Consider the following 10,673-nt stretch of genomic DNA (forward strand, 5'->3'; position numbering starts at 1 on the left):
AGACTGTGCGCGGACGGCGCCGGTGGGCGGGGCAGGGAGGACTGCGGGGAGCGGGCCAAGCCCGGTGGACCGGTTGTTTCAGGCCAAGAGGCGACTAAGGCCCTCACCTCCGCGTTCCTTTGCCTGGCTCACCCTGCACCACCGCCCCCAGGACACCCGCGAGCAGGTGCAGGTGCTGCGCACCCCCAACCCCGACACCGGGAGGGTGGCTCCGCCCAAACTCCCGGGGTGAGGGAACTGGGTCCCTGCGGCTCATGTGCACACCTGTGCCCAACTTTCTCGGGCCTGGAGAAATCTTCCGGGTAAATGTGACCCCGGGAAAGATGGTGAACCCCCAATACAGGTGGAGTCGCGGATCCGCTCTTGATAACTGCAGCCCGAGGAGATACAGGGAAACCAAGCAAGGGTTTAGGACCACCTCCACAGGGAAGCGGGGACGGGGAAGGGGCCAGGAGAATCTGGCACCCACGGCTTTTCTGCATTTCCAGTTGTCTCCAGCCCCCCACCTCATTCTTGTCTTTCCCCCCTCTTCCTACAGATCTGGCCACCACGTGCAGCAATGACTAGCCTCCCAGTCACACCTTCTCCAGGTCCTCAAGGTGCCCATCCGCTGACGGCAATGACTAGCCTCCCAACCACGCCTTCTCCAGGAGGTAGGTGAAGGCCTTTTCCCGTTGGTTGGAACGGTAGACACTTTCTCGACATCCTCACCCGAGCCCATCTTTGAATGCCCTGAGGCCTCAGGCCAGAGGAGAGGACCTCTGGCTGCCTCCGCCCTGAAAGCTCCTGGGAGGAAGCAGAAGGCAACTAGGGTGCACTTTAGTGCCATTTGCATCTGAGTCTCCTGGGCTGGGCCAGTTCCTGGCACTACCACTTAAAGCTTTGGACACTGAGCGAGTTCTCTAACTCTAAGCTCCAGTTTCCTTATTTGTAAAACGGGGGAAATAATACCTATCTTTTGGGGTTATTTGTGAGGGTTCAATAAGACAACCTATATAAAACACCTAGTGCAGAGTCTCAGATCTAATAAGCTCTCAATAACATTGATGATGATGATGATGACGATTAGGTGTTTGTTAGAAACCCACCTTTTCCTGGAAAGGAATTCTGCATCTTTCTAATTCCACTCCTCTGGTGACACACTCCAGTGTCAAAAACCCATTGTTCCTGGAGTTATGCTCTCATCACTTGGAGAATGGATTCCCACCAAACTGAGCTGCTTATGAGATAATATATTCATTGATTACTTTCATTATGTGCTAATTAGGTTAAGGGAGGAGTAAAGACATGGTTGGCCCATACAACTTTGTTTTCATATACCCAGATTCATTTATCATTAGGACAGGCATTGTCTGTTTTACTGATGTGGAAACGGGTGCATGAGAACCCCAAGGAAAGCTAAAAATATGTCCTCAGTGGTTAGTGATGCACACAGTTCAGACTGTCCTGGAGTTATGCTCTCAGCACTTGGAGAATGGATTCCCACCAAGCTGAGCTGCTTATGAGATAATATATTCATTGATTACTTTCATTATGTGCTAATTAGGTTAAGGGAGGAGTAAAGACATGGTTGGCCCATACAACTTTGTTTTCATATACCCAGATTCATTTATCATTAGGACAGGCATTGTCTGTTTTACTGATGTGGAAACGGGTGCATGAGAACCCCAAGGAAAGCTAAAAATATGTCCTCAGTGGTTAGTGATGCACACAGTTCAGACTGTTAGTTGTCTGGTGGGAGAAAAGGGAGAAATGAGTAGAGGTTTAGATTGGTTAGCAAAGTCTTCGTGAGTGGGGCAGGGGCGGAGCCCTTACCGTTGACGAATGGATATGGCAGAGTGGGGTATAGACAGTATTCCCATGGAGGTAGTGCCATGTGTGAAGCTGCATTTCCCCTGAAGGGTGTTCTGAAAGAGAAAGAGAGGGCAGAGGACCTTCATAGGGAATCTACATGATGCTTCGGCAGCTAGCTGAGCGATTGGCACTTGGGTAAAAGGGGAGGTGTTTGCATTCCTTTTCTCTTTTTTTAAAATTTGCGATAAATTACACATAATATGTGTTACCATTTTTCGGTGGACAGTGTAGTAATATTACTAACATTCACAGTGCTGTGCAACCATCCCTACCATCCATCTCCAGAACTTTTCCATATTCCTAAACTCTGTATTCATTAAACAGTAGCTCCACATTCCCTCTCCCCCCAGCCCTTGGTAACCACCACCATTATACTTCCTATCTGTATAAATTTGACTAAGTACCTTATATAAATGGAATCATATAACGTTTGTCCTTTTGTGTCTGATTTATTTCGCTTAGCATAACATATCCAGGTTTCGTCCATGTTGTAGCATGTGTCAGACTTTCTTTCCTTTTTAAAGGCTGAATTATATTATTTATATCATTTTGTTTATCCATTCATCTACTGATAGATACTTTGGTTGTTTCTATCTTTTGGCTATTGTGAATAACGGTGCTATGAATATGGGCGTACAAATATCTCTCCGAGTCCCTGCTTTCAATTGTTTGGGGTATATATACCCAAAAGTGGAATTGTTGAATCATGTAGTAATCCTATGTTTAAGTTTTTTGAAGAACTGCCATACTCTTTTTCTTTTTTAAAATATATTTTTATTGATTTCAGAGAGGAAGGAAGAGGGAGAGAGAAACATCAATGATTAGAGAAATCATTGGTCTGCTGCCTCCTGCACGCCCCACACTGGGGATCAAGCCCACAACTTGGGCATGTGCCCTGGCCCGGAATCAAACCATGACCTCCTGGTTCATAGGTCAATGCTTAACCACTGAGCCACGCTGGCCAGGCTGCCAAACTGTTCTTCACAGTGGCTGCACCATTTTACATTCCCACCAGCAGTGCCCAAGAGTTCCAATTGCTCTACATTCTCATTACTTTGTCTTTTTATATAGTAGCTATTTTAATGGGTGCGGAGTGGTATCTCATTGTGGCTCTGATTACATTTCCCTATGATTAGTGATGTTGAGCTGTATATCTTCTTTGGAGAAATGTCTAGTCAAGCCCCTTGCCCATTTTTTAATTGGCTTGTTTTGTTGTTCTTGTTGAGTTGTATATTTACATTCCTGACCCAACTAGTGACATCAACTAGTGATGTGGTATTTTAGGACATATCATGCAGTCCCCTACCCACTGGGTCCAAGCAAAGATCAAGTTCAGAGACAGTACGGGAGAAATCACAAACAGTGAGATCATTGCGGGTCTTGTATGTCTCTTCCTCATCTCCCACCTCCGTCCCTCCCATCCTTTCCCCTAGTCCGTCTATAAAGATCTGAAGGAACTAACCTCTTAGAGTGCTGAAAGTGAGGGCCACAGCCCTAGCTGGTTTGGCTCAGTGGATAGAGCGTCAGCCTGCGGAGTGAAGGGTCTGGGTTTGATTCCAGTCAAGGGCACATGCCTGGGTTGTGAGTTTAATCCCCAGTAGGAAGCAGCCAATTAATGATTCTCTCTCATCATTGATGTTTCTATCCCGCCCTCTCTCCCTTTCTCTCTGAAATCAATAAAACTATATTTTTTTTAAAAAAGAAGAAAGTGAGGGCCACATTATTACTTTCAAGGGCTCTTGGCACTTTTGCCTTTGTGGGCTCATTCCTCCATTAAAAAAGATATATATAGCAGGTTTGGCTCAGTGGATATGGCCTGAGGACTGAAGGGTCCCAGATTTTTTAAAAATATATATTTTATTGATTTTTCTACAGAGAGGAAGGGAGAGGGACAGAGAGCTAGAAACATCGATGAGAGAGAAACATCGATCAGCTGCCTCCTGCACACTCCCCACTGGGGATGTGCCCGCAACCAAGGCACATGCCCTTGACCAGAATCGAACCTGGTACCCTTCAGTCCGCAGGCCAATGCTCCATCCACTGAGCCAAACCGGTTAGGGCAGGGTCCCAGATTTTATTCCAGTCAGGGGCACATGCCTGGGTTGCAGACTTGATCCCCAGTAGGGGGTGTGCAGGAGGCAGCCAATTGATGATCCTCTCTCATCATTGATGTTTCTATCTCTCCCTCTCCCTTCCTCTCTGAAATCAATAAAAATATATTTTTTAAAAAAAGAAGAAGGTTATCATCTTAAAAAAAAAAAGATATATATTATTAGAGTGTTGGCCCCTGGACTGAAGGGTCCTGGGTTCGATTCCAGTCAAGGGCACATACCTGGGTCGCATGCTCGATCCCTGGCCCTGGTCAGGGCCTGTGCAGGAAGCAACCAATCGATGCCTTTATCTCACAGAGATGTTTCTTTCTCTCTGTCTCTCCCTCTCCCTTCCACTCTCGCTAAAAATCAATGGAAAAATAGCCTCGAGTGAGGACTATCAAATAAACAAAAAGACATATATTAAAAATTATATTTTACAACTGTGCTGGTGTAAGGAAAAATATAATATTAAAGTTGTACGTATAATTAATAATTAATTGATGATAACAATACTGCTATTTCTTTGACCTAAATGTTCAGTTTTCCTGTAATTTTAAAATAAATTAAAATCATTACTATTAAAATCATTCAAAACCATTTTCATGGGCCCATAGCAGTACCGTGAAGCCTAGCACAGTGCCTGCTGGGCCTCGTGCATAAGTCACCCCGTTGGAAGTAGGGTGGAGGAGAACCTGCCACTGTGGGCTCTGTCTACCCACAAGTACAGCCCAGCCCTTTCCACCTGATCATTCTAGCTACTGCCTAGGTTTTCCTCACTCTGGGTTGGACACTCGGTATTTTCCATCTCACTTATTTTTTACCACAACTGTAAGAGCAGGTTTTAGTCTCATTTTACAGAAGCAAAAACTGAGGTTCAGGGAAGTTAGGAAATTTTCAGAGGTTAAGAAATTCTCCCAAGGTCATGTGGCTGATAATGGCAGAAGCGGGATTTTGTGCCACGTCTGGTTTACTCCAGGGCCTGTGTTCTTTCCGTCACGGTATACTGCTCTTAAAGCGCTACTCCACCCCACTGGCCGGCCACATGAAAGAGAAAGAAGCAGAATTCCAGGGCGGTTCCCGTGGGAAGGAGGATTGCGGGAGCCACCCTGTGTGGGGCAGCTCTAGAGCAAATAAGTAGGTTGGCAGACTCAGGTGGCAAAGGATCTGATGCCTTGGTGATAAGAGATTTAGGGGAACAAGGGACACAAAGAAACCAACCTGTATCTGGGTTAACAAAAACAGGAGAGGAGGGTGAATGAGCAAAATAGATCTTGAAGTTCACTTGCTATTGGTTAGGATTTGGGTGGAACCTTTGTGCGGACCTGAGCCCCAGACCTCCACCTGAAAGAAAAGCCCGCGGCACCAGAGGACTTCCAAGCCTGAGAAGGGAAGGCAGAGAGGAGCATTATTATTCCTTTGTTGGGCAAGAGACAGAAGAGAAATGGGGTAGCAACAGGAGACAGTGGGGGGCAGCTGTAAGCCATCCCCCTTTGATCCCAGACTTTCTGAACTTTGTTAACCTTTGTTGTTGTTTTCATTAAAAAGCTATTCCATGCCCCTCAAAATAGCCTCCTTGACCTTTTCTCTCTATATCTGTGTGTGTTTATGATTTCATTTTAATTTACAGTTTCTACAAACATGTAATCATATTACACGCTGCCCCAGCAATTTGCTTTTTTCATCTAACCACATGTCCTGTCCCGTGGTATATGCAGATCTACCACATTCTTCCTAACTACTATATAGTGTTTCCAGAATGAATGACCTGTAATTTATTTCATCATTCTTCTGCCTATGGGCATTCAGATATGTGTCACTCTTGCAAACAGTGCAACAGTGAACACCCTTTCCATCTGCAGTAAAACTCAGAGAACAAACTCAGTTTCAGTGGGGGCAGCACAGGATGTTTCCAGAGCTTGGAGGGTAGGTAGTTTGTGGTAGAAGGAACCTTGGACGGATTCGAAACCCCAGCTCAGCCAGCTGCCGAGTGACCCTGCGCTTGCTGCTGCTTCAGCTTCTTGGCTGGCACAGAATGATAACAACCCTGTCTACGTCATGTTCTTGGGGTGGAGATAAAATAATGTGTGTTTTGTAAACTGTGAATCATAAATATAGATGGTAATTCTGATACTTGAAGCCTGAAAAACTCTAGCTCATCAGTTCTCAGGACATTTTTGACCTTTAGCCTGAGACAAGCACTTTTTGAAAAATAAACATTTTAGCCCTAACCGGTTTGGCTCAGTGGCTAGAGCGTCAGCCTGTGGACTGAAGGGTCCCGGGCTCGATTTTGGTCAAGAGCATGTACCTTGGCTGCAGGCTCGATCCCCAGTAGGGGTTGTACCAGAGGCAGCTGAACGATGTTTCTTTCCCATCGATGTTTCTATCTCTCTATCCCTCTCTTTTCCTCTCTGTAAAAATCAATAAAATAGTTTTAAATAAATAAATAAATAATAAACATTTTATTTTGGAATAACTTTAGATTTATAGAACAGTTGCAAACATAGTACAGAGAATTCCCATATACCCTTCAGCCAGTTTCGCCTTAATGCATCTTACATGGCCATGGTACATTTGTGGCAGAAACAAGAAATTAACATTGGTACAATATTACTAACTCAACTACAGACTTCACTGAGATTTCACCAGTTCAAAAATGGATTTTGAAGTAAATTCTGATAGAACACTTTCAATTTCTAACAATTCCAGTTAAGGCTGAGACAGGTCCTGAGGGCCAGCTAGTTCACCCACCCACTAGGCTAGAACCTCGCCAGCACCCGAAGCGTTGGCCCTGCTGGGCTCTTCCTCTGTGCGGTGGCATCGGACTCCCATTCGTTTCTGCCACTTGTACAGGCCATCCGTTGGCATATTTGAGGACAGCATTCAAGTTCTGGGCTCCCCCTAAGTGTTGTCTCTGGGCCTTCTGTTGCAAGCTTTCCTTATCTGGAATGGTTCCCAGACCGTTCACAATGTTGGCTGCTGACCTCAAAATTGTGACACCCAGACGCACCTCAGCAGTCTAGCTGTGGCGCAAAGGACGGCTGCACTGCTGTGTCGGTTGTTAGAGACCCTATTGATGGTGCCTAATAGAACAGCACGTTGAACATTTTTTATGAGGAATTATCACCGTAAGAAATTTGGAGGAGAAGGGGAAGCATGTAGTAGAAGAAAATAAAAACAATCCCAAATTCTATAACTTACCGGTCACTCTTGCTGTTATTGGGGGGTCTATCCTTCCTGTGTCAGCTGCTTTCTAATGACCCATAAACCATGGCCTCCCCATTCTTCCCCAGCCCCAATGTTCCTTGTGAGTTCATTAGTTTCCTGGACCTCAGAGCAGAGAATCTGTTAAATTCTCATCTTGGTCAGTTTGGCCCGTTTCTTCAGTCATTTGAAATCTGTTTATCAGCTTACTAGTTGCCCCTCTAGCTTTGAGTGTTTCACAATTTCATCACTCCTTCCCTGGGCCCGCAGGGGCTGTTTACCCAAAGGGCACTAAGCCCATGTGGAAGGGACCAAAACAAAAGATCTTGCAAAGACTTTCATACTCAATATCTTTTTAAAAACAAACAAAAAGCCAGAGTCACTATCATAAGGGACACATTATATTATTGGACTTTCTTCTGCCATATGAGTTCATTTTTTTAATTGCTTAAAGGCCTTAATTTAGCCCTATCCCTGGTTTGATATAATAATATCAATTCAAAAAGAACTCAGGTCAAATCCCAGTGGAAGAACCTCTGTTTAGACTGGCATCACTCACTCCTTTCCTTGACAGTCAGTTACCACCCCATTTAGTCCTTACAACTAGGCTGTATTACTCCACAAGGATAGTATAAATAGTTTTATCCTATGTTCTGTGAGGGGCCTCTAGTTCAGTGGTTCTCAACCTTGGCTGCACATTAGAATCACCTGGGACTCTTTTTAAAATCCTGATTTCTGGGCCTCATTCTGGAGTTTAAAAAGATTCCCAGGTGATTCTAATGTGCAGCCAAGGTTGAGAACCACTGCTCTAGCTACTCACGCGGCACCTTCAACCCCCTCCTCTCCTCACTCAATTAATGACCTTGTATTCTGTTTCCTTGAACAAATTAAAGTTCTCAGAAGAGAACTACCAAAGGCTCCTATCCCCGCCCCCCCCATCTGCCTATTACCTGCCTCTGTTCCTGTGTACATATTAATAATGAGTGGTCCCATAAACATTTGAATGTAGAAAACTGTTCAATGTCTGTCTTTAGGGATTTGCATGTTCTGCAGATGTTGTGTCATCTCCGTACTTCACCAAAGCTTCTCTTTAAAAAAAAAATTTTTATTTATTGATTTGAGGGAGAGAGGAAGAGAGAGAGAAACATCAGTTTGTTCTTTCACTTACTTATGCATTCATCGCTTGATTCTTATATGTGCCCTGATCAGGGATTGAACCCACAACCTAGTTGCATCAGGACAATGCTCTAACGGACTGAACTACCCTGCCAGAGCAATTTTATTTAGAAAAAAAAAAGCTGCTTCTGTCAAAGTCATTCATGACTTTATGCTTGGCAAAACCCAGGCGTCCTTGATCCCCTTTACCTGTACCTGCTCCCTGGGTGCTCACCCACTCTCGTGATATTAAATACGATGACTTTTAAATCTCCAGGACACACCTCTTCCCAAAATTCCAGCCTTGACATCTGCACTTGGATATCTAGTAAGCAGTCTGTCCAAATCTGCATTTACCCTTCCAAATCAGCTCCTCCTACAGGCTTCCCATCTGGGGTCGCATCATGCCTTCCCTCCCTCCAGTCACTCAGGCCCAAACCTTGGTGTCATCCTTGACTTCACCCCACATGCTGTCAGTCTTAACTTCAGAATATACCCAGAATCCCACCACTTTCTCCGTGAGCTGCTGCTACACCCAGTCAGTGTTTCGGTGCAAACTAGAAAAGGGCTCCCCCTTTGGGTGGGAGCAGCTGTGCCCTTGTGCCAGGTCGAACCTCTTTCTACTTCTATCCCCACCTTCTCACAGGATCCTTTAAAATCAATCTCTGTTCAGTTACCCATTGCTGAATAACAAACCACCTCAACCCTTGGTGGCTTAAGACAATAGCAATTTATTATTTCTTAGAATTCCGTGAGTTGGCCGAGCATTCCTTTGCTGCTTTCACCTGTGCTCACACGGATGCAGCTGCAGTCCCCTGCATGGTCCGCTGGGCTGGAAGGTGCCAGATGACCTCCCTCACACACCAAGCAGTGGGTGTGGGGTGCCTCAGTTCACTCAGTGTGGCCTCTCATCCTTCAGTGGGCTGGATCCAGCTTCCTCACAACATTGTGGGCTCAGTTTGCCAAAGGGATGGTGTTCGGGATTTCAGGCCCTGAGTCAGAACCTGCATTTTCACCTGGTCCCTGGGAGACTCGTGCACAGCAGAGTTTGAGAAGCACTGTTGTAAAATATAAATCCGGCTGTTTCAAGACCCAGGCCCCCAAAGCAGGCCCTGATGACTTGTTCTAGAATTTTGCTGGGGAACTGTGCTGAAATCGCCAGCTGTTTACAGAATCCACCTTCTTTTCTGTGGCTTCTCAGGCCCCTGGCCCCTCTTTCTCAGACGCTCCTGCATCACCAATAGTGGCCCCTTCCGTGTTCTTTCAGTGCCTTTGACTGTCATTTATTTGGATCCCTTTTAGATTAGTCTGGTGCTTTCTGGGTTGCATTCTTCTCTTAGCTCACTTCCCCACCTCACCAAGTTCCTGCTGCTGCTTTTGTGCAAAAATCATCCTCTTTGATAGGAAACAGAGGCAAAAAAAAAAAAAGGCTGGATGAATCTTGCTTTCTCTGTTGCCTCCAAGCTGACATCTTCAGGCCCAAACAGCACCCTTGGCCCTTTCCCTGTTCTTGCTCCAAATATAACACTTTTTAAATTTGTTTGCCAACTTGAGCTATATAGAGTTTTCTGACACAATTCTTCTGAGTCTCTAATATAGGCATTTCTGCTATAAAACTTGATGTGCATTTTTTTTAAAGACCCACATTCTGAAATTACACTACTAAAAATGGGCTTACAGGAAAAACAGGATTAGGACCGACCACTCAACACTTAGGAAACTCTGTAACAAAAACCCTAAAAATACGACAACAATCTCAATTAAAATACTGACAGTGAAATCTCCACCAGCATTTCCGCCTCGAATCCCTGCCAATCCTTTGCCCCCTGTGCCCTGGCGAGTGTGCTTCCTCCGTTTAGAAGCGGACTTCAGAGACCCCCCTCACCTCCAACGGAGTGAAATTGTTCATCAGAACTGAAAATCTGATGCAGGGACTGCCTTCTTCATGAACCCTTGGTTTCCACATACAGGTACATTTATTTGTAAGTCCTTCATTTGTACTTACAGCTTCAACAGATGGCTTAAAAGTAGAAACCAACTGATTACTGCACCCAGCGAAGGCATATCTATCGAATTTTATGTTTCTTAAGGTCTTGATCTTGCTGAAATGTTCTTTATAGACGTAGAACATCAAATGCGAAAGCTGGAACAGTTGCTTATGAGCTAACATGATTTCCACATTACACTGATGTCATTCTCTATGTGCCGAGCACCTGCGAGTGAATTCCCGTAGAAGGAGCTCTCTTCGAAGCACGACAGTCTATTTGACGGCAGTTGTCTGGTTTTCTTCTGCCTTTATCTGTCTTCTAAACCACCGAACTTTTTAGAAAGCTTGTCCTGCTGCGTCATAGTTACCGTTCATTAACTCTT

At 45.0% G+C, this 10,673-nt stretch overlaps 1 protein-coding gene across 1 annotated transcript in view; it reads left to right on the forward strand.

The window, feature by feature from the left end:
- The first annotated feature begins 507 nt into the window (after nucleotides 1-507).
- SMAGP (small cell adhesion glycoprotein) overlaps nucleotides 508-10,673 on the forward strand; it is a 16,967-nt gene continuing 6,801 nt past the window's right edge. Inside the window, exon 1 of the mRNA XM_006757072.2 lies at nucleotides 508-653. Within this exon, the coding sequence (XP_006757135.1) occupies nucleotides 560-653 (94 nt within the window). The 5' untranslated portion in view covers nucleotides 508-559. The remainder of the gene's footprint in view (nucleotides 654-10,673) is intronic.

Source organism: Myotis davidii, unplaced genomic scaffold (assembly GCF_000327345.1).
Source record: "Myotis davidii unplaced genomic scaffold, ASM32734v1 scaffold233, whole genome shotgun sequence".
Taxonomy (NCBI): Eukaryota; Metazoa; Chordata; class Mammalia; order Chiroptera; family Vespertilionidae; genus Myotis; species Myotis davidii.